We start from the raw sequence: 27,817 nt of genomic DNA, 5'->3' as shown, positions 1-27,817 counted from the left end.
TCAAACTCACAAACTGTGAGATCATGACCTGAGTTGAAGTCAGATCTGTAACTCCTGAGCCACCCAGGCACCCTTTGACTGATAAATACAAACTAGTCCCTAGCTCTTTTTTGTTCTCCTCCTTTGAACTATAAAGGTAAGAATGCTACCATATTACATTATTAACAATGAGCCCATTTTTCTTCCCAGACTTCTCGCCCAACTGAGCACCTGTAGCCCTGGGCTCTCCCCCTCTGACTCTCTGAGGTGTATTCAGGGCATCCTTGCCTATACCCACTCCTTTTCCCACAGCAAGCCCCGCATTTCCTTTAGGAAATGCTCCTTTAGGACACATGTACCGGGGCTTTGTGGGAGGCGTGCTCCTGGAGCTGTTTCTTTCTCTGTTGAGACGCCCAGCCTGACACTTCCATGGTATCCTCAGCCTGAAGGATTCCAATTTTGCCCTCAACTCGCATATGGCTATATAAGTAGCCTTTATTTATTTATTTTTTTTTTGAGACGCGTTTTTGACTATTTCGTTGCTCCTGAGCTTTTCCTTCCTGAGCGCTAAATGAAATTCTAGATTTTTAAAGATAGATCTAGATATTTCCAGTGCACGATAAAGTTGATAATACATAAATCATTTTTAACAACAGGTAATATGCATAATTTATGGTGTTACAGTGCTATCTTTTTGATATTTATGATGGATAATGCTCAGTTTTTGCCCTCATATTACTGCTTTAAATTATGCCACAAGAAAATTAATGAGAAAGTAGATTTATGGGTTTCATTTGTTTGTCAATTCGGAAATTAATTGGGTGTTAATTTTAGCCGTCCCTCATCAGAGCAGGACTTGAGTATGCGTACATTACTTTGCATTCATTGTAGCTTACCTCCCATTTACTGTGGGTCACTAGCTTTGCACACATTAAAATAGCCCTCCGGCTCATTCCCTTGATTACTTTTTGAACTGCCATGCATTAGAAAATTTACGCCTTTCTGTTATAATTATGAAAATTTGGTATTGGAAGATAGTGCTTTCATAACACAAGGCGGCACACTGACTTCTCTTCCTAAACTTGACCCTTGGATAGTCTTTCCGTGAAATTGGGGCCCCTGCCAGTGGGGGCAGTGGATAGACGGACAGTAGTGTCTGAAGTGTTCGTGCACAACTTGTGGGAGTGATCTCAGTGAGAAATTAACCAGCTGGTGTTACTTTTTTCTCTTATTTCATTCTTCCTCCCCCCCCCCCTTTTTTTCCCTTTGAGAATATGCTATGAAATCCTCACTTAGGGATAACAAATCTGCATCTTGGGACCAGTTGTGGCCCTTCCATCCTGCCCTTTCTTCACCTTCTTCCGTAATCCTTCCACCAGTCTTTCTTCTTCTCTGTGCCTCATGCTAGGAAACATAAAGTCTCCATTCGACTTTCCTCAGGGTTGCTCTCTGCTCTTGAGTCCCTAGTTTGAATGGGAGGATTCAAAATCTTGCAAGAGGATTGAGAGGAAGGCGCTGGGTTAGTGTCCTGCCACCTTGCTCTTTGCCTGCTGCTGGGGAAGAAGTCCCTCAGCTGCACCTTGCTCTTTAAAACTCCTTTATGTGTATTATGTTGCCAGGTAAACCATTTGCACGTTGAAAGGGAACGGTTCATTTACCCGATGAGACCCAGAAGTAAATGTATGCGTTATATCTTCATATAGACAAGTTTTTCTTCTTTCCTGATGGCATGAACGTGATGATCAGTATGGATTTTGAATCATCATGATGCAACATCAGTACTTCTTTTAGAATTAGAGCTTAGACTCACTCCCGCCTTTATTCTTGTCCATTCTGCAAACCCTGCACGGAGTCTAACCGATGATGTTCAGTGATTCCAAATTACAGAAATTCACACCGTCTCTCCATTCTTAGAGTTACTGTCTTCCTCCTTCCCTCCTTCTCATCCCTCAGTCTGTCCCTCCTTCCTTCTCACTTGTCCTCCTTCCCCTTCTCTGTCCCTCCCTCCCCAAGTCCCTTCCTCTCTTCATTTCCCTCTCTTCCTTTCCAGGAGCTTCTCTTAGCTCTTCAAACGCATTCCATTTTCCTTCTTTCGTGGCACATGATGAACAATGAGAAAGAGGATCTTTCCTTTCGGATAGGAGGAGCACCACGTCATCTCTGGCATCATTTTCCTAAAAAGTGATTTCACCATTAACTTCTCTTCTCTTCTCCCCATAGAAGTAGAAATACATTTTACAAAACTATGTTTAGTTTAATTTACACATCCTTTCATGAACAGACCAAGTTCTTTAAGGGCATTTATTCTGCTTCATATAAATAATTGATCAGCCGAGTTAATTTACTTCTGCCTGACTTGGTCAACCTTAATTAACTGCCCTGGAATCGAGACTGAACTTTTTGTTAGCTTAAAATCTTTCACAAGCATATGATAACAAGGGCTTTGTTTTCCCTAAACTTTCAGCATCAACACTGTAACCAAGGAAATAATCATAATAATAAAGCATTGCTTTAATTTACTATAAATACATTGGCCTGGACCTTACGAATTTTCCAGAATACTTCCAGAGTATGCTCTGTTGGCAACGACAATAAATAAGCATGCTAAACTCTGTTCTTACCCCTTTCTGCATGTTCCTTCAGCACACAAATCGATCTTTTGAAATCAGCAGCTCTGTCATGTTTCCAGGCAAGACACGAAGTGGCCATTCTGGCTGCTTAAGCTTTCTGACACCCATATGATTGCAGCATCAGCCTGCTTAGGGTTGTGGTGAATGGAGCCTATGTGACTTAAACAGACCCAGCTCATTCAGAGGAAGCCAGAGGAGGATTTGTCTTTGCGTCTGGAGGGGCTTGTTGGTGGCTACGGGGCGGTCGTGTCTTCTAGGTACATGCTTTCACGTCCATGCACTTGGGATGATTGTGGATCATTTCTTGTTCTCGATTCGCTGTGGAGCAAAGCAGTTCGTTGGGCACCGGGAGTCCCAGAGGGAAGTGGAGGTTATACAGACTGAGGGTCTGTGACAGGTTCCCTCTAAGAAAAGAGGGTTCAGCACTAGAGAACACACACACCTCTCCTGTACGTTGACCTGCTTTCAGATGTGATGCTCAAATTGTAAAACTCAATAGAAGAAGACAAATAACGTTGTTTGCTAAAGAATGCTGACACTTCATCTTGGTATTTTAATGCTTTTCTGTGTCCACCTGCCAGCTTCCTACTGTCTTTGTGGGGATTAGTTTTCTTTTCATCGATTTACTAATTCACGGCCCTGCACAGGACTTTGCAAACGGGGAATTCTCTGGCACTTATCGAATGGACAAATTCATGTCTGGAATGGGAAATTATTATGACTGCATCTTTTCCTTGACCCGCTGAGCTTTAGTTTTCTTATCTGTAAAATGGGGATAAACTTCACCTGCCTTTTCCTCCCTGATGGACTCGTTACGAGTTTGAAAAGTACCTCAGAGAGCCTTGTAGTTTGTGAAGTGCTGTACAGACATAAAGCCTTATTAAATGGCTTGGAACATTCCATAGAAAGAAGTATTGCCAGCCCAGATATTGTTAGAAATGTTCTTAGACATCGACACTCCTAATTTTTCACATGTGCTTTTCAAAAAGCTGTTTTCTCCTGATTGGTGTGGGAGATTATGGGAAATTTTAAATCTTGCAACCTACATACTACTGTTAGCACTTGACTAATTAAGGACATCCTCAGACCAAAATAATCCTTTATGCAATTTCGGTCCCAATGCCTGCACTCTCACAGACCCGATTTGCAAGCCAAGTTGCTTGGCACGATGCCTGCAAAACTTCTCCTGGAGGACTTGGCAGTCTTCTTAGAACTGCGTAGAGCAAAACCTTCTCATCAAATTGTGGATTGGAGATTGTTCTTAATCCACCCACCACCACGGTGTCAAACCAAGGAAACAGAAGCAGGGCCAGTCTCTTAGACACCTGTTCTGAGGTCAGGCGTCCCGATGGCCACAGGCTTTGAAAGCAGTCTTCTTCCTGTATCTCTGCTCCCCGGGGACCTGACATCTGGCTAAATATGCCCCATTTTCTGAGGGCAGGTAGAGATTTTATAGTAAGCAGTGTTTTTGTCTTTTGTCTTTGACTCCCTATTCCCTGATATGAAATGTACAGGCCTTGCAGAAAGTTAAAAAAAAAGTTTCTGTTTTTTCTTTAGGTATGCTTGTGACATACCCTAAGAATTCAGTGAATTTCCTTGTTAACTACTGTTAAGACCACCATTTTCTCCCTTAAATACCTAACCACTGTCTTTTCCTTTGTTTCTATACAAATGGGCATGTTTGTGAAACAGAAACTGAAACATTGGAGGGGGCACAAAAAAAAATCCTCGCTGTGACAAATTAATTCCTTTTTTGGCAACGAACAAGGTGCTCGCACGCCTGGTTCTTATATCTTAGAGAAACTTTTATTTGTATTTTTGATAGATTTTATACTCTACGGACAGTAAGGATATGAATGCACTCTTTAAAGGACTCTCATTACTGGAAAGTCTGATCTAAGGAGAAGAGAGTGAATCAGCTGTTGCTTCTGACTTTGTTTCCCACCTGTTAACAAAAAATGCCATTCTTAATCCCCCTCAGGACTGAATTAACTTTAAAAAATAAGTCCTCTGGGTTTATGAAGTTTGTACTCAAGTTGGATCATACCATGCACTGAAAGGAAATGAAGAAAGATGTCAGTTTTTCTGCTTTTAATTTTTCATTAGATTTTCATGGAAGTCTATAGAAAAGGGATTTAACCCAACCTCTGGCAAGAGGGCAGCCTCCTGTAAAGATGTCCCAGGTATTTTAATTTCCCCCATGTCACCTATTTCATGTGGAGGGGAGAAGTCTGTAACGCTGGTTAATAATATTCTTTCCATGATGCAAAAATATTTGCGTTGGAAGTTTTCAGCCCTTTTATCCGAGGTTGGTATTTCACATTAAAGTTTTAATATTCGATCATTTCTCAGCTCTGATGTTTGAACTGTCAAGCCCTTTAGTGACTGTTGTTTTTCCTGTTCAAAGTCCTAGTCTCTGAATTTGGAGTACGACCCTGCCATTTCCATTGTTTGCTCCCCACTGCACCTCAGCTTTAGGAAAAGACATGGTTAAGAACTTTGACACCAGACTGAACTTGTTTAAATCTTGATTGCACCATAGCTAGCTGAGATTTATGCTGGGCAAATGAAAATAGTTCTCAGGGAGCCCTAGTTTTCTCATGTGCAAACTAGAGATACCAGTTGCATTCAGAAGGAAATTGGTGAATATACATAAATCAGCTGCAGGAGGGCTTGGTCCAACACTGGTGATCAATAGATGGTAATAATTGGTACTAGTAAATATTATTCTGTATCTTTTGTCATCATCAGACGCCTTTGCTGAGAGCTGAATTGGCTGCCTAGGAGAATGGTTTTGTACCTAGAGAGTAACTGGGCAGAATGTGGACTGTATTTGCATGGAGTTGATACCCTCTGGGTACTTACACCTTGTACTATATATATATATATATGGTGTTTTATATATGTATATATATATATATATATATATACACACACACACACACACACACACACACATATATATATAGTGTTTTATATATATATGTATGTGTGTGTGTGTGTATATATATATATATATATATATATATATATGCTTTTTATTAGACATTTTGTACTTTCAAATTCAGACTTTTCTTTTCCTGGCCTGCCTAGGCCAGATTTTCTCCAAAGTAAATATAAGAAGGCCCAGACCTTTCAGGCCTTAAAACCAAACTCTAGAGGTTAGTAATCCAGCATGAGAAACACCTAACTTTGAATGGGATTTCTTAGGACAATTTTAACCATAGGACAATGATCAGAGTCTGAATTTGGCTTCTGAAAAGTGGGGATTTTTTTCTCCTTCAACGTGGACTATCTTACTGGAATGGCCCATTTTGAAGACTTTTCAGTACCTGAATGATTCCAAGGAGTAGGAATCTTTAAATGTTCTTCGGCTTTTGACCCCTAAGGGTTTTCAGCTCGAATTACCTCGGGGGGGGGGGGCCCTCCCGGGGGTGTGTGTCAAGTCTTGATAGGCTGAAGTTGGAGAAGATTCCTCCAGGAGTGTGGCATCCCCGAACAGAGCCCGCACGTAGTAAAATTTAACGTTACACCTAATATGCTGCGTAGAACGACTTTCTGGTTTTTGAGCAAAACATCGAGATACAGTCACAGAAATTTAACCATAAATCCTGAATTCACCCAGAAGTCTTCCCCCCACCCCAAGGGGAAAAAGCCTATTTAAAGGACCGCTTACAACTAAAAGTTGAAGTTGGCCTGACACCTCCGTCCCCCCAAACCAGGGGACTCAGCCGCTGGCAGGGCCACACCGAGTGAAAGAAAATGACAACTGTTTACGGAGTTTGGCAGCGTGGAAGGAAGGCAGGGCCCTTCCCCTGGTGCACAACAACTGTTTTAACAGCTGCTTTTTTCTTTCTCCCCCGCCCCCCCCCCCTCCGAAAATCCCTCTCTCAGGTTTTTGAGTCATGATGCAAGAATCTGGGACTGAGACAAAAAGTAACGGTTCAGCCATCCAGAACGGGTCAAGCGGCGGCAACCACCTGCTCTCGTGCGCCGGGCTTCGCGAGGGGCGGTCCAACGGGGAGACGCCGGCCGCGGACGCGGGGGCGGCCGACCTCGCGCACGTGCAGCAGCAGCAGCAGCAGCAGCAGGTACTGTGCCCGCGCCGCGCGCCCCCGGCGCCGCGCGCCCACACACCCGCTCCCCTTCCGCGCTCGCCCGCTCGCACGGCTTCGGGCCCGGCCCGGCCGGCCGCCTGGCCGTCAGCGGCACCTAGGAGCCCGCCCGTGGGCCCGAGAGGCCGCTTCTCAAGCCCTCGGGAGTCCAGTGTTAACCGTTGTTAACAGTGAGATGGAGTGGACCCCCCGCCCCCCCCCCCACCCCGGCACCCCTCCCAGCCCGAACTGTGTGCGCGTGAAAGGTGCCCTCCTTGCAATACAGTGGATCTTTTGGAGAGATGGATTCCCCGTGCTTGAATGAAAAAGTAATAATAATAAACAGGCGTATGAAGCCTTGTGAAGAAGGGCACAGGATAAGGGATCTAAGATTGAGTAGGTGAATAAGGAGAATAGAGACAGACGCAGGCAGGCATGGGTAGATAACAGGGAAACACAGACCTAAGTGGAAGAGATGGCTTCCTGCTACCTGTAGCATTTAGGGGTGCGGGCCGCTGACGCATGTGGCTTGTGTACATGTGACAGTTGGTATGTGGCTAGATCCTGTTAATGTTTTCAATGACCTCTTATTGGTGGCTCCCCAAAATACATATAAATTGGGACATACTCATTCTTGTTACATCCTTTGAAGGCATGTCAGCGGATATGATTCAATATTTCCAAATGGTAAAGGTGACCCAGGAAATGGTGTTGTGTGGCGGAAGTGTGGAGGGAAATTCAAATCAGTAAATAAGCATCCACTCGAGGACAGGATTGTTTCTCCAACGTCTCTTGGAATCAGGAAGTGTGATTTATTTTTGCTAAAAATGGATTGTTTTTGTTCCATCCTAGTCCTTGATTCGTTTATTCAGTACGTAGTTACGGTGCCTTTGCAAAAAGCTGGAAAAAAAAAAAGATATGTCTTTGGGCCTTTCGGAAAGGAACAGAAGTCGTTGGGGGATGAGGAGGAGGAGGAAGGCGAACCTTTTCTCATACTATTTTCTTGGAATCTGTATCACACAAGTAGAAGGGAATCCCTTTTTGTACTAGATTATATAGCCTTTGACAGACTCTCAATGTGTTTTGTTTTCTTCTTGCTAAGACTTTTTCAAAATACATAGAATCGTCACATAGAAGTTAGTGGCATCGATGTGAGACCATGGGACCTGCTGGGGGCAAGATAGACAATAGAGAAAAGAAAAGGGAACTGATAGACAAGCTGAGGTCTTAATTCAGAGGGCTTCGTCTGAGTGACTTGGCCTCTCCCACCGGCAGTCCGCACCGTCTGTGCACGCACCTTGGGCATCCCATCAGCTGGGATTCATGATATATGTTGTCTGTAACGTTTATGCACTTAAATGAATGCAAATGGCTGGATTCTAACTACTGAGGTTCACAAAAACTATGCTTAAATGGTAGAAAGGTATCCATGGATGTGCGTGTATCATTCACGTGGTGTTCTCAGATATTTTTGGTTACATTGAGAAGGAACAGTTGGTATTTTGGAGTGCCATTTTCTATGACCTTGCCCTACAGAGTCCAAGATCGCCTGCTTCATTACGGAGCAGCTGAGGTGGGGCTCTTGACCTATGTGGTGTGAACCCCACATACTTAGTATTTAAGGTACATTAAATACATGGGAAATTCACTTCTTCAGAGTTTTATATGAAGAACTGAAAATCATTTACTGTCTTAAAGTAGTAAGTCAGCCAAAATCTCTACATCTATACCATCAACACACACACTCACACACACGCACACACACATACACACACACACTCACACACCCCTACACCAATAACAGCAACAACACATTGGCCTCATAGACAGTTTTGAAAGTGCATTTTAACAGCATCTTCCTTAAAAAGCATCAGTAAAAATTATTCACATCTCTCCTCCTTATCTTGTCTGTGACCACTTTGAAAAATAGGCTGTTCTGTGTTATGGGTGTCAAAACCTTTGACTGTACTTTGAGACTCTATGTAAATACTTTTTGTAACAATTCTACTTTTATTTGCTATTGATATGATTTAAGAAGAAACAAAGTAGTTGGGTTTATCATTGTGGCTAAAACCCCACATCTTGTGGTTCACAGGCCTTTTCAGTCTTGTAAAATAAAATACCGACAGCTGTGCGACCCCTCTGAGTGTACAATGAGGTTCTTAACAGGTTGTCGGAGGACAAGAAAGTCTGTAGACGAAATGAGAAAAACACTACAGGGCTGAAAAAGTTTCGCGGGACTATCACTGTGTCTTTCCAGCCTAAAAACTGCAACAATGAAGCCCTTTTGAGAAATGTGAGGGTCCGCGTGATGGACTCGGGTTGTTTTCGTCATTCTTATTCTACAGGTTTTTACTTGAAGTGCGAATCCCAGCAGTGAGAAAATCACAGCCATGCTGAATTCATTACTGCGGTAGTCACACAAAACCACGGATAAAATTTCAATAACTGCAGGCCACAGTTGAGTAAACAGTTGCACTGAAATTTAATTCCTGTTGACTTTTCCCCCATTCCTCGCCAGGGGCACATTCTGATTCTGTAGCACAAAGACAACAGGGGTTACAGCTTTGATTAATGTAGGACAGTGGAAGAGAATTAGAACTGTAAGATATGTTAGAAGTCCATGGAACAAAAAGATGTGGCTTAAAAGGGCTTGGTATGAAAATGAGTTAATTATGCTGTGTGTAACACTGAATGTTCTAGGATTTTCCAGTTGCACCAGTGCAATCGTTGATGATGTAGGGAGAATTTTTACCTAGTGCCAGGACTTTAAATCAATGCAAGCCTTTCCATGTTTGATTCTTATTACCAAAGATAATTACAAATGATAGCAAGTGCCCTTTCAGAATGGAGAGCTTTCACACAGATTAGCTGTGGAAGGAGTGACTTCTAGACTGGGATTGGTCTGTAGGTTGGCTAAATTAGGTCCAAACAGGATAGTTTAAAAAAAAAAAAAAGTTCATAGCTGACAACCTCGAAAGGTGGGGGGAATCTGGCTTTTCCATCTTCTCTTGGAAAATCAGAAGATCTGGTGACCATAGACCAGTATTCCTACAAGGGCAACAGTTGCTCAGGGATGAATTGGTCCTCAAGTCAGGGAGCCTGCAGCTCTCCAGTCCGCCCCAGCTCCCATCTAGCAACAACGCTCCTTTGTGGCCCTTTAGGCCTTGGAGTTGGTGGTTCTGTGGGATGCCATCATCACTCAGAAGCCATCACCCAGGGAGAGGTGCTGCCGTTAGCTGGCCGAGTCCGCCAACACACTCCCGACCCGTCCTCCTTCCTCAGAACTAAATGTATTATCTCTGTATTGTTTCAAGTCGACTTCTATCCAGGCCATGAAACTATTAGAACAATAGTTTTCTAATAATGTAATTTGATAGACTTTCTGAACATTTCTTTTAGCCACCGGGTAATTCTTCACCCGATACCATAACTGCCTCTTATTTCCTATTATGCCTTCCCCCTATCCCTGGGTCTGTAAAAGTTCCGTATCGGAGAGCACTACTCCATTAGGAAACTCGGCAACAAATACTATTACCAATTACTAAAGTTTTTTTTTTCTCCTAAAGAAAGGATTTTAAAATGTCCAGAGCAATTTCATAAACTGTGTGGATTAATGCGTTTTAAAAGTCTTGAATTTTAGAAAGCAGAATTTTATTTCCATATTGCTGCAAATGAGAGCTTTTTCAGATAAGCATATTACATAGAGCATAATGTTTAGAAGTTTCTCCATATACAGCATATGCTGTCAGGTCAATTAACAGAATGCATACTAGAAAATGTTTATTCAATAAAAATGAATAGCTGTTAAATAAAACAGCTATTTCTTAACAACATTCCATTTAATGATGGGGTTTTTTTTTTGGGTACCACCTGGCAGTTTTATTGTCTGAAAATCAGTATAGAGAGAGCTTTGGTTGCTGTGGTTTTGAGGTGTGGCCATTGTTTTGTAGGAGGAGGGCAGTTTAGAAGTAGTCTGTGAGAAAAACGTTAAAAAATAGATAAACCATATATGGGAATTGAATATGGATTCTTCAGAGAGTGTGAGTCAGGGAAGTATTTGTTTCATCCATTGACATTGGTCCTTTGACATTTGGCATGAGGGTTTGGGCCTTTTGGCCCTAAAGATGCATACATGCCATGAACACATGTGTATATGTACATGTTTCCTGTTAATAATGTAAAAGAAAGAGAGAAAACATCGAATGAGCGCTGAGGAGTTAAGACAGATGTAAAGGGCAGGTATCTTCTGAAAGAAACATCATGAGAGGGAAGAAGGATTTGTTGGGTCGTGTTTTGCCAGTGAGTCACTGCACAGGGCCAGAGAAGCTCCGAGAAACAGCCTGAGTGTGAGAGAGCTCAAGAAGGAAATCTGGCTGTGGACATTCACAGGGGATATGGAAAATACAGTGTCAGAGAGGCACGGGAGAATCACAAGTCGATAGCCTGGGGTCCTCAGGATATGAGAAACCAAACTGTGATGACCAGAGTATGAACACTTGAGCCTAAACCGTTATAGGACCATTGAAAATTCCTCTCTTGACTTTCAAAATGGCAGAATGAATTTCTCCTTCATTTTGTTCTTGTTACTGAAATGACTAGTGGATACTGAGCAAAAGAGGGCCGTTGTCCTGCCAACATTTTTCAGATTTCAGTGCCTCTGTGAAAAACAGCGCCTGGAAGAAGTATCTGTCCGTGTTGGGATGGGCGGTGAGCTCGCATAAAAGAAAACATTTCTGTGCTTCTCATTCTTCCCCATATTCCTTTGTGGGAACAGTGCTGCCTTTACAGTGGCCATCACTCTCCTTGTTCCTCCCTCTACACAGGGAGGCCCAAGTGATTAGCTGTGGATTGGTATGAAGGCCAGGTCGCAGTGGCCACTTGGGCCTTACCATTCTTCTCTTTGCAAAACGTTGTTCTATTAACATTGTTAGGAATGCCCCGAAGTGGCCTTTTGCATTGTAGCTGCCAGGGACTGTGTCTGAAAGGAGGGTCTTTTGATGCCATTGGAAGGGAAAAGATAGTCAGCATTTCTGTGTCCGACAATGGAAACTTCTGGAAGGGAGTGTAGAAGAAGGTATTATTAATATTTCTTAAGTTCCCTCCTTGGTGCAGGTACTGTGATACGGGCTAGCCCCTTCCTTCACCGGTGGGTGAAAATTCAAACCCTCATTTTAAAGGGCTCACTCTACCAAGATATATTCTTGTTTGAACACAATGTGGAGTTCAAATATTACAGAAATTATTGATGATGAAAAACGTATAGTAGGAATCAGGGCCACCAAAATGTTAGCGCAGACCACACGAACAAATTGAGATAAAACTGAGACAGGGATTCAGATAATTGTGACCAATAGAGAAAATGCTGCCCCAACAGTAAGAGATTCCCCCCTTTTCTCAATTCCTTTTTGTGGCTATTTCTGGAAAAGGCCTTTTTCACCCTGAATGCTAAATTTAGTTCTCCACTCCGTGAGTTTGGACCTCCCTCTCATCAAAATATTGTCAAAGATGTATGTAACTTGTGATGTGAGCCCTGTATGAAATCCTTTCAAGTTTCGATTACTAAACAGTTGTGTGTCATTAATTTCTCCGCTGAAAGTTAAGCTGGCATGAGAAACAACAAAAAGCAAGCCATGTGCATAAGAGAGCCTGGGAATAGAACCCCAGATGCCACATTTCATCATGAGAGAAGTGTACCCTCTGGACTTTAAGCTGAGGCGTCACTACTTTGAGCAGGTAATTTTAAGCCCTGACCTGTGAGCCAATAATAATAATAATAATAATAATAATAATAATAATAAACAGCAACAACAACAATAATGCCACCACCCTCTATCTCTTGTCTGATCAGAAATCTCTTTTTGAACTTTCTGGAGGTGTGACTTTAATGGTAATTTGATGACAGATTAGCTAGCGTTGTTTTGCACAACTGGCAGGCTCCTATCTGTTCTCTGAAGGCAAGGAACGTACTTTGCTGTTTTGCAACTGCTTGTGCTTATTGACAAGTGGTGCTGACCAGGCAGAATTGGTATGTTTGTATAATGTAAACCTATAACTCCACTGATGGAGTCGAGTGTCCTTTTAGGTAGCGCATAGATTACTTGATAAAAAGGGTTACGAGGTGACTGCTTTTATGACAAAGTAGAATAGCAATATAAATGCGAGTGCTAGATGGAGCCACCAAAGGGAAGTTTATACAGGGAATTGAACCCCCTATTAGAAAGTTTCTTTTCATCACTTGGTCTTTGAACTCAAATCTATTGTAATTATGAAGTGTTACTTGTAACATTCCAGAGACCCTTCGCTAAATACTGTGTTTGATTTGCTTCAGAGAAATACAACCACATTTTTTTTTTCCTTTCACCTCTGCAAGAAAATGTGGCGGAGGGAGTTTCACGTACTCACCTGGCCTCAGCTTTGTTCCACGTGAGCTAATAAACGTGCTGCCCTGGAAAATACCTTGTTAACCTTGTCTCTTACCTTTGGAGTTCTTGAAATTCATTTGTTCATTTGTTGCACCTTCTTTGATTTGACTGATCTGCGTGGTGCGTGCCTGTGTGTAAGGAGTCAGCACAGATGCCAGCAAAGCAAATTTGGGGTACAGCCTGAAATGCAAGGATGGGAGCTTTGGGAAGGTGGTTCCAAGGTTATCTGGGGTCAGCTTGCTGGAGGCTTGGGTTTCTACAACGGGGGTTTCTACAACGGGGGAGGTTTCTAAGCAGTGAAGAGAGGCCATTCAAGGGGAGGGGTGCTGAAGGTAAATTAGAGGGTTGGGGCTGGCCTGGCTTGGAAACAAAGAGATCCCTGAGAGATGAGTAGCATCCACAAGGCTCTTGCAGTTGGTCCAGAATTTAGTGCTGGGCACTAGACCTCGCCTCATTTCATTGAGGGCTCACTTTTACTGATCACCCGTCCCCCCCTTGCCCTTGCATTTCTCCTCCTACATTTGAATCCCTTGGTCGGCTGTAAGCCCCACAAGGGCAGGGATGGCCCTTCCTCATTCCCTGATGTTCCCCAACACACAGCACAGGACCTGACATAGAGCAGTTCTTTGACAGACTCCGTGAGTGAATGAAATAGGAAGAGAAGGGAAGGCCGTGGCCACAAGAGAGCGTTGAGGGGCGTGTTAGAAAATCAACAGGGCCTTTTGAATTAGATGTGAAAACATTGAGCAGCGGCAGTTATGAGGGGTAGGTCACCATTTCCCATGTGAATGACTGGCAAAATGGTGGCATCAGGGAACAGAAGAGAAAAAAGGGCATCAAGGAGAACCCATGTATGTTCCTTTCCTACCTGTCACTGTTTGGTTATTGTGCTATGATAAAGCAGAAACATAATTTGTAAGAAGGGAATGGACTTATTTTGGAAAGTTCTTTTTTTTTTTTTTTTTTAATTTTTTTTTTTTTTAACGTTTATTTATTTTTGGGACAGAGAGAGACAGAGCATGAATGGGGGAGGGGCAGAGAGAGAGGGAGACACAGAATCGGAAACAGGCTCCAGGCTCTGAGCCATCAGCCCAGAGCCCGACGCGGGGCTCGAACTCACGGACCGCGAGATCGTGACCTGGGTGAAGTCGGACGCTTAACCGACTGCGCCACCCAGGCGCCCCTCTTTTTTTTTTTTTTTAAGGCTATTTAAAACAACAATAACAACAACAACATCCTCTTCTATCACTAAAACTATTTTGATTGTGTATGTTTATTTGTATTTATTTGCATCAAGCATTTTCCCTTTAGCCTTTGCCAGGTACTAATGAGTATATCTTCCAAAAGTCACATGGGAAATGCTGATAAACCGCTTGTGTCCCTATTGATCATGGGACGGACTTAATCTCTTTTGGAGAACAAAACTACAAAGTTAGATCTTTGATAAAGTCTCCTTCATATTGACACAAGCTTCTTAGAATGAATTTGTTTTTTAAGGTGAAAGGGGGTGTATGTTGTGTTTCTTTTGTTGGAAAAATACAATGTGTCCTTATTAGGCAGCTGGTGTTATCAGGAGACTCATTGACGGGGTGTAGATTCAACTACTTAGGGATGTCAGGGCCTTGTTTGTGTGTTTAAGTTGAGCCCTGGATAGAGGCAGATGGGGGGAAGGAAGCTCTGTTGTCTTTAATCCTTCTGTGAGAATGTTTTCCAGTCTCTTCTGCCCAACAGGGGTAGGATTTTGTAAAGGTGGTAACCCTAAGGTTCTCCTTGAATTAACCCTTTTTATCCCTATTTTTAGACTGCTCCTTTTCAGCTGTACCCAAAATAAAATTAACTTCCTGACATAGATTCGTCTCCCGCAAAGTGTCTCCAAGTAGACTATTTGTCACACAGTTCATCATCCACACAAGCGCAAGGAATCGTCAGTATCACCGCTGCTTGTCAGAAGAGGCGAAGTGGCAGCTGGTCCAAAATCCGTGTTTTTATCACTGTACCTTCTCCTCTCACCCCCAACTCCCCCGTCTCCACGTTGAAGGGAAGGTGACATGATGTCTTCTGAGTCATTCAAATCCAATAACTTTTAATCTGAAGGTTAAGTAGTGAGATATAAACTAAGAGATGATAATATCAATTTTATGTTCACTGAAGGGCACAATATACCTCTTTCTAGTAGAGGGAAAATTGTGCGTAAAATGTCTTTTGCTTTTCAACAGCAGAGCCATATATGTGTCTCAGAGCCAAAGGGAGAAAGAGTTTTGGAAAAATTTAATAAAATAATATGTAACATCCTGAAACAGGGCAGAAGTGGCCTTTTATGAGTATAATGATTAAGTATTAATTTTTCAAGGTTGCATGGTAAGACGCAGTTCCATTTTTATAGCCTCTTGTATTGACTCTTGTTATCCTGCATACGAACCCAACAACCTTTTACAAGGTTAAAGACTGGGAGAGAATGACATAATGCTCATTCTTTCCTGACTATTTTGGATCCTAATATGTATGATAAATAATACCGCGATAATATTGCTTACCTTGCCTCATTTTTTTCATCCTACTCATGATATTTCCATTTCAACTCAATAGGCATTCAACATCCAAAAGTAGTAAGTGAAAATGTCTTTACGTGCATTTTTATTATATTCTGATTATCTCATTGGATATACACTCCTCTTACCAACTCAGAGCTCGTGCTGGGTATTCCATGTGTATGTCGCGCACGTTTACAGATAGACTGACTGTGTCATGAACGTGTTTGGAGAGGGAAAGGCATCATGCATAAGCTGACTATGTGACGTTCACAATTATGATCGTCACAGTTATATTCTGGAAATATTTCAAACTTGTCTCAGGCATTTGTTCAGTACCTTGACTGGGCAGGTTCTAGGTACAAAGTGCTGTGTTAAACCTGCAAACTGTACCAGGGTTGGGGAGCTAAGCCACAAGGCCAAACTAAATCAGACCGCCACCTATCTTTTTAAAGAAAGGTTTTGTTGACATTTATTGAGCCCTGTGGTATTCTATTTCTTCGCCTCGTGCTATCTCATTTAATTCTCCCGAGGGACCCAATGAGGTATTTTGTTTGTTTGCAGCGTGCTATCTCATTTCCTTCTCCGAGGGACCCCATTTTAGTAAACAGACTCAGAACATTTAAGGATCTCGTGGAAGAAGAAAGAAAGAGCTAGAAAGAGTCAAGAGCAGGGGGTGGGGGGAGGACTTGTCTGCTGTTGAGTTCCTGGATCCACTTGTTCATGCTGTTTGCTTGCTCACCTGCCTTTTTTGTGGTGTGTCTGTTCAGCCCTTCCTTGAAGAGTTGAGATTTAGTAAATTCCCTTCTTGGACTTAAAAAAAAAAAAAAAAGTTTTATTGAAACACCACCATCTCTTTTGCTTTACCGTTGTCTGTGTAGCTGCTTTCTTCCTACCGCAGAAGAGGTGAATTATTGCGACAGTGAATGGATAGCTCACAAAACCTGAAATACTTCTCACCTGGCCCTTTCTAGAAAAAGTTTCTTGACCCCTGAATTAGTAAATAGCAAATGTGGCAACAGTTACCTTCCAGAACCATCTCTTCTTTTTTTTTTTTTTTTTTAAATTAGCATGCGTGCATGCACGAGAGCGGGGGAGGGGCACAGAAAGAGGGAGACTAGGAATCCGAAATAGGCTTCAGGCTCCGAGCTGTCAGCCCAGAGCCCAACAAAGGGCTGGAACCTATGAACTGGGAGATCATGGCCTGAGGGGAAGTCAGATGCTTAACCCACTGAGCCACCCAGGCACCCTTCAAACCTTCTCCTCTTTATATGAAGTGAAAACCTGAGGGATCACTCCTCCTTCCCTTCCCAATCATCCCTCAAAAAGAGAGGTATCACAATGTAGGAGTTTGTCTTTTTCAGGCGTGGTAAAGTCACTTGTTGGTTCACTCATACCTGCACAGCTTCTTTCTCATCACGTAGCTGAATGCATTTTACAAATTAAATGTTTTGGAGTTACTGGTGGTTAGAAGAACAATCAGCCACCACCCCACTGAGGAAATGGAGGTTGGACACTGTGTCACTCAAAGAGCACATGTTCTTCTCCATGGTTCTCTCACCAGAGAAAACTAACGTAAAAATGAGCCTATCTTATTATGTTCACAGTCCCAGAATATATGAAGAAATGCCCTTAATATCTCCCTGAATTCATAAAATTTATAATCTAATTGTAGTGGAACGGAACATAAACATAGGCATTAAATATCAATAAAAATTTCAAAGCAAATGAAGATAAGCTGTAGAAGAGATGCCTGTGAGTAATCAACAGATGAGTGATTTAAGCACTGAATCTTCAGTAACCCAGAGAGGAAGGGTTTATTTGTGACCGTGTTGGTGGGATTTCGGAAGCCCTTGGTACAATTTAAGAAACAGTAACTCATCACATGCACACCAGCTGATTTCATTTAACCCTTTCGGTCAGGAGATAATGGATAGAAGGTGTATAGTCAGCCGTATGGCTTTGGTTTATGACCTAAATGCCCAAGGGTGTATCGCTGCCATTTTGCCATTTTTAACTTGGGGATAAGCAAGGGGGATTTCCACTGTGGAGCAACTGCAGGTATATGGTAAGGAGAAGTTGTGTATACTGGACGCCAGCATCTGAGTTTATTGGTCTCCAGGAAATGGCCTGGGGCCTATCTGTTTACACAGACCATTGCCTGAGTTGAGTGTACGATCTCCAGAGATTAGATGGAGACTGACAAGGCTGGTCGTTTGGCTGGTGGTGTCCATATTTTATATACTTTCTTATATTGAATTTTAGCTGATTCACCTCTGTTTGTCATAGAGCTAGAACGAGTGAAGTCATAATACCTAATTTTGAAATAGTTGTCAAATTTGAAGGTATTGGTTAAGTCCGGCTTTTTATGAACTGACACTCTTTCCTAGAAATGCATGGCCTTGTCTTTTCTCCCTTCTGTCTGTCTTCTTTGTTTTCTTACATTCTTATTTCTTTCTGGTTTTCAGCGTGTGGCAGATGACTTATCATGAGGTCTCACAATTAGTGAAAATCTCTTTTGTTTTCCAGGTGGGAGGGTTTCTCTAGCAAAGGCCGCGTCTTTAATTCCGTCATGCATGCATATTGCAGGTTTACGGTTCCTCCTTTGTGAATCTGATGAAACCTCAGCATCTTTTGCCGTGAAAAGTGTGTGTTTATGCGTGTGTTTGTGTAATTTTGCAGTGCGTTTCATGCACATCCTGCCCCAACCCCCTACCCCCCAATTAGAACACTATACAGTCCATACTGCTTGTTAATTAGATTTGCTTGCTGGTTCAGTGTTTTGACAAATGTTCCTCGATTTTTCTGTGTTTAATTAGTGTTAAGTATATTAGTAACCTATCTTTAATTTGGAAAAGGTTTCCTCTTCTGGCTCTCAGTGCTTACCAATGTGTCCCTGGAATTAGTTCTTGGATATCTTAAATGCAGCACGATAAATGCCAGCTCTGAAGAAAACTCTGGAAAGTAAGGTCATAGAAAGCACTCTGCACAGGTTCTAAGAGCCATTTTGTATCTGTTCAAATGCAATCACCAGGTTTATACACTCTTGAGTTCTTCTAAATAAAGAACCCAAGTAATTTTACTTGGAAGATCTTTGACTACATCAGCAAAGGTTACAGTAAATGATACATATGACGCTGGCACTCCCTTTCGTGGCTGCCAGGAGTGTAAGTTCGTGCTGCCCATTCTGGGGGCACTGTGGCATGGGGTATCAAGAGGCTTAAGATCATCATACCCTTTGATTCAGGGGTACGCTTTTACTGAGAGGTCGTATAGCGTTCAGCAGCGGTTCTCAGACTTTTATGTGTATTGGAATCATCTGGAGGGCATCTTAAAACGTATTGCTAGACCTACCCCCAGAGTACTTTATTCTGTGGATCTGGTGGGGGGTGAGGCAAGAATTTGCCTTTCTGATGCTTTTAACTCATTCTCTGCTGCTCGTTAGAGGATCACATTTTGATAACCGCTGCAAAAGGCAGAGCATCTAAAAGCATAGTCAGTAGAGCCAGCCTGTTTCCTTGTCCAGTGGACTTAATCGTGTATTGTATTGATGGTAATATACACAGGTACTTAGTTGCTTACCCAGCGCGTGCATTTCCACTAGAGACTTATTTCACTGCCTCAGTCTAGAAAATGCTGGAGAAACATTTCATGTGAGACATTTTGGAATCCTCCTCGCAAGGGTTCAGAGCTCATTTCTACTACTTGCTGAAAGAGTGAAGGTAGGTGAGTTTTGCCAGTCTTTCTAAGCTTTACTTTTCTTGTCTGTAAAATGGGGTAATAGAGATAACTTCTAGAGTGGGGTTGCGTATAAATACGTTGAGTAACATACATATATATGCAAAGGCCTTAGCACATTAGTCAAGCCTTTAAAATAGAGTGCTCTCAACTCTAGAATTGTGCTTGCTTAACATCTTCTGAGGGCAGGGAAAAAGCAGGGCTGAAATCTTAGGGATCCAAAGTCACAGACCAGGAGGGAACCAACTTGTTTCTTAAGGCGATTCCATTCTTTAACATATATTCCATCACGTACACCATCCAGTTTGTATTCAAACCTGATCACCTTGGAGCATTGTAGAAATAAATTCACGTTAGAGACCTCCAAGGAGAACCCTCCTCCATGAATTCCAGAGTTCTTGTGTCTTCCCTCATTGGGATAATTAATTGGAATACGGACACACTCCGATTTGACAGTCACACTCTTCATCTAGAAACTGACCTCTATAGGAAGACTGCAGAGAATCCGTTCTTGTAGGCAATTAGTGCCCCAATTTACCATTTTAGAAAAGAAAACATATATCTTAATAAATACAGAATTTCTCCCGTATACCTACTAGCAACGTTACTAAAGGGGCCCTACCACAAATGTTTTAAATTTAGAGGCAGAGCTAAGGACACAGTTTGCCTCCAGAATCTGAATTGAATCAGGGTTTTATTTCAGATAAAATCTTTGGGGCTCATAACTTAAAAAACACAACTTTTACTGGCATTACGCAATTTGCCACGGGTCATTTAGCGAAATGTTTGTATATGTAAGCCCAGGTTCTTCTTTTAAGAAAAAGGAGCGGTGGAGGGTGGGGATTGGATTTTGCTAAAATCCAGGTGGCGTTTCAGTTTATATTTAATTTTAATTGGAAATCAAATACAGGCAAGGGAGAAAAAACCTACCATGTTTTCTTTACTAAGAGTATCCATTGGGGAGGGGGGAGGACACTGCCAGCCAAATTTTAAGAAGCAGCTTTTTTATTGGCATGTCTATTTTTTTTTTCTGGCTAAATTCTTGTGCCTGCATTTTCTTTTTTAACATCTAAGTTTTTACACATGGCAATGATTTTTATGTCTCAGGGCTCCTTACTGCCCTCCTTCTGTAATTTCTACGGGATTAGTACCTAGAACCAGGATAGCAAATAATTACACCCCGCGCCTAACAAGTGGCTTCCCCAGGCCGTTGTCTGGCAAGCCCCCTTTTTAGGTTCCAGTCGGACATAATATTTGACTTCTGTGGCCTGTCTTATTTCTGGAAGGTTGGGGGAAGTTTCTGAAGAATTAAGAAGAGGGGGAGGGAGTCGATTTTTTTTTTTTTTTTTTTTTTAGCCAGAATTTTAGGAGGTGCTCCCATTTGTGAGTATAACTAGCTATAGGTGCATTTTGTGAGACTCCCATAAAATATTGGCAGAGCGACTGTGGCACAATTAGGGAATGGCTGCGGAATGTGCTGGAAGAGGTGCCGAGACAGTCACTTAACTCTGCCAGTGCCTACAAAATATCCCCTGTGCCAGAGCCCAGAGTGAAATCCTCTGTGCTGGCTGTGCGGAAGGCTTGGGTGTAATTCAGATGTTTTCAATTGAAAATGGAATACCAAATAATTTCAAATTTTCTACTGTACAATTAATTACACGTTCATTGTAGAAAGGTTAGAGGATGCAGCTAGGAAAACAGAGAAAGAAGAAACTATATTGCCTCCGATCTCAGTTTACAGAGGTATCAACGGTGGACATTTTGGTGATGGACTTAGCCTTTCCCTTTTCTTTTTTCTTTTTCCCTTAATCACTCCTTCACATTTTTACATATCCCTATAAAATATGTAACTTCTCACCATGGAACTATATCCTTAAAAAATATGGCTAGCCATAATGTTATCAGTGGGAATGGTTAGGGCTACGTTTTGTACGTCACGGTTCACTTTTTCATCTTAATTTTGTATTTAGTGTTTATAGCTTTTGGGGAAAATTCACGTTCTTAGTTTTGAATTTCATAGTGTATGGTCTAATTCATGCTATTTTCCTAACTTTACCCCCCCCTCCCCCCCGCCCACCTCCACCTTCTTCCCGCTTTGCCAGCCAAGTCAGTATTTGGGCACTTTCCTTAAAAATTACTTTAAAAAGTTTTTTTTTTAATGTTTATTTTATTTTTGAGAGAGAGAGAGTGTGAGCACGGAGGGACAGAGAGAGGGAGACACAGAACCCAAAGCAGGCTCCAGGCTCTAAGCTGTCAGCACTGAGCCCAACGCGGGACTTGAACTCAAGAACTGCAAGATCATGACCTGAGCCAAAGTCAGCACTTAACCGACTGAGCCAACCGGGCGCCCCTAAAAATTATTCTTAGGAAGAAACTTTCATCGTGGTATGATAGCCTACCCATTTTCAGTAAACAAGTGCATCTCTTGTCTTTATCACTAATCTTAAACATCCCTATTGTCACACATTTTTATTGGTTTGAAATGACAATCGACAGTTGACTCTTGAACACTGTGAGGGTTAGTGGCACCCGCCCCTTGCAAATCTGCATATAACTTCTGACTCCCCCCAAAAGTTAAGTAATGGTGTCTACCGTTGACCAGAAACCTTACTGATAACATAAGTCGTTGATTAACATGTATTATACGTTGTAGATTTCATGTACTGAATTCTTACAAATAAAGTTAGCTAGAGAAAAGAAAACGTTAATGAGAAAATCACAAGGAAGAGAGAATACATTGATGGGACTTTACTGTATTACATTGGGGAAAAATTGGTGGGAGCGGACCAGTGCCCTTCAAACCTGTGTTGTTTAAGGGTCAAGGGTCCTCATGCCAGTAATAGTAATGGCACGAAAAGTGCTAGTAATATCAGTAAAATTTATTAAAGTTCCCTCCTTCCAGCTTTATGCTTCGTACCTGTATTAGGGCAATTTGTTCTCACAAGCATACTGTGAGCCAAGTACTCTTAAAATTCGTACTCTTCACAGAAAGAAACTTAATTAGCTGCCCAAGTTCACACAGCTGATCATGGAGACAAGCCCCACTTCCAGCCTACGTCTGATGGGTCCCTCAACCTAAGCCCCTGCCCATGGCATGCCAGCCTCACTCCTTGCCTTTATCGTGCTGATGATCAGGTCATGTTACAAGGCTCTCTCGCACTTGCCTGCGCCTCCTGCCCCATTGTGAACCCCCTAAAATGGTACGGCCTTCAGAACTCTCCCGTTTCAGCCCATCTTTTCTCACCGAGTCCAGTCTTGCCAAAAACGCCGAATATTCCTCTAGACAGAGCCTTTCTGTTTTCACCCTCCCCTCTTTTCAGACTGAGCCCTTCCTTTTAAAGCCCCTGTGTCCACTCTTACTGGTGAGCCTGCTCTGCCTTGCTGCCCGGATTTGTTTCTTTTCGTTTCTGGAGGAGGATCCTGCCTCACACCTGTTGCCTGCATCCTTCTGCTGAACACCCAAGCCTGGCACACCCAGGCAGAGGTGATTATCATTCCTTCTGTTTCGGAAACAGTTTGATTGGAAGGCATTTGTGTCACTCCAGAAACAACAGAAATTCAGTGGTGCTCGTGGTGAGGTTTACAGAGTGCTGCAGACAATAAAGCCGGCATGGGAGGGTTGCAGCAGATCTGAACCATGCCTCCGACGTGGAATGCTTTTCAGATTGCTGTCTCCTGCATGAGTCAGGGGCATGGAAGTGTTGGCTTTTAAGAAATGGGAAATCTGGGTCTCTTAATAAGTCTGCACATAATAAGCAGCAAGCTGTGATGGTTGCAATAGATGTTTTATAGACAACTTAAAAGCAGCCATTTTGGGTCAGACAAGTTTCTCTTTATTGCTCCTGTGTGTGGGTGCACACAACTGGAAGACCTAAAACTTGCAAACTTTCTCCAGGTGCCCCACACAGCTGTCACAGACTGACGGGCTGGGGAAATACCTTCTGTGTTTTCTTAGTATTATGTGACAGGCTCGACCCCTTTCCCAACCATACAAAAATGTATTTGGGTGAAATATCTCTGGTACCTTGTGCTTCTTGGGGAAATTATTCACTCAGCCTCACTGATTAACGAGTTAGTCCTTTTGAAGTCGCCACCGTTATTTTCGTTGTTTTAATACCTAAAAGAGTGGATTATTTTGCTTCAAGAGTGATCAGCTCTGTTGACAAAGTGTCCTCTCCTCCCCAAGTGCTATTTTGTGTTAATGTTTTCGTGGCTCACCTGCTTTGCTCACATCCAACCCCGCTCCAGTCAACAAAGAAAAATTGCTTAGCACAATAAATAAAAGATAGTACTCACAAAGGATGTGCGATAGGACTTGTGGTAGGAGTTTTAAAGATTCATAACCTACAAGTCAAACTATGTACATTTTCCGGGCAGCAAAGCCTGTGTTTGTTTCCGGTTTGGGAAATCGTTGAAACTTGCGTGGCTTATTTTGTGAAGATGGCTGAGTGTGCCCAGTCCTTGCTTTACCCGTTGTGATAATTAGCTACCATGCTTGTTGGTCCCTGTTCTGGATCGACTCCGGAGCCCAGACACCAGGCCGCAGTGGGTCTTTCTTTGTCTGTCTTCATCTCTCTCTCACCTTTAAAAACAAACTGCGTCTGCTTTTGGCAAGAGCGGTGGACGAGTAGGCTGACTCAGTTTTATTGAAAGAAAAGTCGTAGTTTGAAAAGCTCCCACTTTGGGGTTGCTGTTCGAGAGGGAAAGGACCTCAGTTCTTCAAAGGTGTCACCGTGGCCGCATCTGTGTTGCCATTGCAGAAAAGAAACACATGGGCCGGAGAAGAAACTTGGGCCGTTCCACTTCCCCGTACAAGGAGAAGGAGTGAATGCACATCTCCAGGTGGCCTGGATGTTCACACCTCAACCTACTTTGCACGTCCAAAGTAGATTCCATTCTGCTCTGTCTCCTCTCAGTCTCCCACCTCCTCTCCAGGAGGATTCAAAGAACACTGATGTCTCTATTAATTCATTATTATGTTTAAGTAGAGCATTCCCTCTATCACTAGCCACTAGCTGGAGGCGCTAAGCTCTTGCAGAATCTACACCTCCCGCACGAATGATAAAAGTGACTTCTTTTTGTCCCTTTGACACGTATTTCTCTCTTCTCCCTGGATTGTACCTGGTCTCCCTCATGTCCTTCATTCTCCTTCGCCCTCCACTCCCTGCCCCAAATATGTGATGTGTGTTTTCGCTTTTCTTTTTCTTTCTCTGTATAGTCCTAGAATTTTTTAAATTCCTTACATGAATCCAGCCTCACATTTTATGGATGAAGAAACTAAGCTCAGACAAAATAAAGGCTTTGTCCTTTGATTCACTTTTGCATGGACGCCCCTGATGTGTTGGGAAACAATCTTGTGTAGTATGATGTCGGCACTTCCATCGTCTGTCGGGATGGATGGAGTCAGCAACTTCACTCCTGTGGTTACCGACACCCATCACGAACTGCGTTCAATGTATAGGGCGTATCTATGTGACTGTGTGTGTGTACATGTATGTCTCTTTTAAAATTGTGTTAGTGCTTATTGGGAAGTGGTTATTTTTCTTCACTGTTTTCTTTTCGGAGCAGGGTTCGGCCATCTTTACACTTAAATTTATTTTTTTAACGTTTTTTTTTTTTCTTTTTAATGTTTGTTTTTGAGAGCGAGAGAGTGTGAGGGAAGGAGGGGCAGAGAGAGAGGGAGACCCAGAATCCGAAGCAAGCTCCAGGCTCTGAGCCGTCAGTACAGAGCTCGACATGGGGCTCAAACCCACGAGCCGTGAGATCATGACCTGAGCCAAAGTCAGACGCTTAACCGACTGAGCCACCCAGGCGTCCCTTAAATTTACTTTAAATGTTAAAAATTCTTTGGCTCTTCTCTCTCCCAAACACTCTGCATGAAAGCAGCCATAGATGATACATAAATGGGCATGGCTGTGTTCCAATAAAACTTTATTTACAGAAACAAGTAGAGGGCCAGATTTGGTCCATGGGCTGTAGTTTGCTGTCCTCGAGAGGACACATAGAGGGTAGCCCAAGGAAATTGTTGTGTAGCAGGTGATAAAGTTCCTCTCATAAAAGTTCCTTTTAAAGGTGATCAGGTTTCACTTCCTTCCTGAAAAACGGTTTCATCCTTACCACCGTATTTTGTTTCCCAATTCCCATTCCTCAAAGCCTCATTCATTGTGGTTATCCCATAAACCCACGTTTTCTCGAATGCTGTTAGGAAAGAAGCTGAGACTTCCCAGAATATGCCTGCACTTCCTTATAAGGAACTTAGAAGATGACTTCCTTGTAAGATGACTTCAACCCTCATCCTCAAGTCTCATTGTTACGAGACTTGTCAGAGGTAACCTCAGTATTTCCTTCGTGGACATTCCTGGTCATCATGAACTGGCCTGTTACCCCCGCATCCCCCCAGTCGTCTTGCCTTTTAGTGAATTTCTACCTGGAGTGTGTAGGGTATCGTCTTGACTCTGGATCAGGTTTTGTCCATCTCCTGGGTGGAATGTACTAGTAGGATAACAGCTACTGTGTTGCCTCAATACATCTTTTATGCTTGCAGTGTTTTCACGCAGGGTGAAAGAAAAGCACTTTCCACTCTGGAAACCTTGTGAATCAGTCCGGTTGATTGGGTGATGCTGGTGAAGAAAAGGCAAGATGGAGACTTTGGGGTTGAGAGAGTGAAGTTGAAGTGCCTTCCTGGCTGATTATTCCTATGAAACCGTGTCAAATTTTGGGAAATCTTTACGGATTCTGACTCACGGTCTTAGGCAACGGAGAAGAAACTCCTTTTGTGGTAGGGGAAAAAAAAGCTGACCCCTGGTTCAAAAGGAAGAAAGAAGTGACCTCTCAAGTTTGGAAAATGCAAGGGCTCTTGCAAATATGATCCATGAACATTGATGTGGATGTCAGCCAGCCTGGGTTGGAGTCTTTCAGTGATTTGTAGCAAGTCACTGACTCTCTGAGCCTCTGGAAACCAGTTCATTTCACAGGTTCCTTCTGCTTCTAAAATTGCATGCTGTTTCTTTTCTCTTTAATTTCTGATTAAATTAGAAATCAGACTCTGTTTAACATATTCGGTGCCTTGGTGATTTGGGGGAAGTGTAGTCCCTAGTGTACCCCCCCCCCCCACTAGGCACAACACTGTCTTTAAAACCTGAAATTCCAAGCAAGAATGTCTTGTGAAACACCAACAGTGCATTAAAAAGGACGAAGGAAGTTAGAGGAAATCCTGGTTTTGAAGACAGACTCAGTGAATGAGTTGGGATGCAAAACATTCTGGAATATAGCCCATGCCCTGCCGCCTGGTAGCTCTGTGACCTTAGGCAGTCCCTTACTCTCAGTTTCTTTATCGGTAAGATCAAGTTAATAATGACTGTCCTGCACACCTGAGAGGGGCATTAGGGGAAGCAAATGAGGTATTAAAGGTCAGAATGCTTTGTAAGCAGTGAAACATAGTCTGTAAGTAGAAGGTGTCTTCATTATTGAGACGTGGTTTTTATTTGCCTTACATTCTTGCAGACCCTCGCGTGTTCCCAGACTTGATGTGTTCCCCTGGGGACACTCACGCTCCCCGACTGTGGGGTTTGGGTCCCTGGGGATTTCCATTTAGTAATTCCGCACATAACCGACAGGGATAAAAAAAGCAGGCATACATGTATTTTTCTAGTGTTTTAATTTTATTTTTTTTCCTTTAGTGTATCAGAAACTTTCTGTGTTAAAACAATAGGCCCTGTATGTGAGTTTTCTTTTATTTAAAAAATTAAAAAAGGAGGGCTAACCTAGAGCTTCCTGGAAACAAAAGCCGGGTTGTCCATGATTAAGCAGAGGAGCCTACATGAGATTTGGCAGGAAGAATAACGGGTTGGGTTGTTACTTATCAAAGGAATATTTGCTGTTGGCCTTAGTATAATAATGTTAATGAGATTATTAGGTGGGGGAGATTTTCAATAAATAATTGATAAGGATTAGAAAGTGCCTTTTCTGCAAATAAACTTCAGAATAATTAATATTCATGGACTCTGTTTGTCAACAGAAAAATGTAAATGAAGAGGCAGCCCGGTCAGCAGACACTCGTCCTGAAGGACATCTGTAAGATAAGGGTTAAGGGGGGGGGGGGAAGCCGCCCGCAGAGCCGTGGCCCAGACCCCAGGCCTGTGCGTGTCAACGCAACTTTCCCCATCCCAGCAGATGCCTTTTCCAGGCTGTGTCTCCCTCTGAAAGAAACCCTGAAATGCAGGTTTCTAATAGATTGTTGGTTGTTAGGTATGAAGGACAGAAGGACATAAGAGAGAAGGCAACTTGCTAATGCAAAAGCAGTGTACTGAAAGTCACTTTTATTTCTTATTTATAATCTACATGCACACTCTGGATAATAGATGATGCTGTTCATTCACTCCTTCAACTTCAAAGCAGAGAGAAAAGCATGGATGACAGAGCCG

The 27,817-nt window shown here is 42.6% G+C and overlaps 1 protein-coding gene across 1 annotated transcript in view; it reads left to right on the top strand.

The window, feature by feature from the left end:
• LOC116737955 (forkhead box protein P1-like) overlaps nt 1–6,892 on the top strand; it is a 101,179-nt gene extending 94,287 nt beyond the window's left edge. The window contains exon 3 of the mRNA XM_032592488.1: nt 6,504–6,892. Coding sequence (XP_032448379.1) covers nt 6,515–6,892 — 378 coding nt within the window. The 5' untranslated portion in view covers nt 6,504–6,514. The remainder of the gene's footprint in view (nt 1–6,503) is intronic.
• The last annotated feature ends 20,925 nt before the right edge of the window (nt 6,893–27,817 follow it).

This window comes from Lynx canadensis, chromosome A2, assembly GCF_007474595.2.
Source record: "Lynx canadensis isolate LIC74 chromosome A2, mLynCan4.pri.v2, whole genome shotgun sequence".
Taxonomy (NCBI): domain Eukaryota; kingdom Metazoa; phylum Chordata; class Mammalia; order Carnivora; family Felidae; genus Lynx; species Lynx canadensis.
This window is presented reverse-complemented; position numbering and strand designations above follow the sequence as displayed.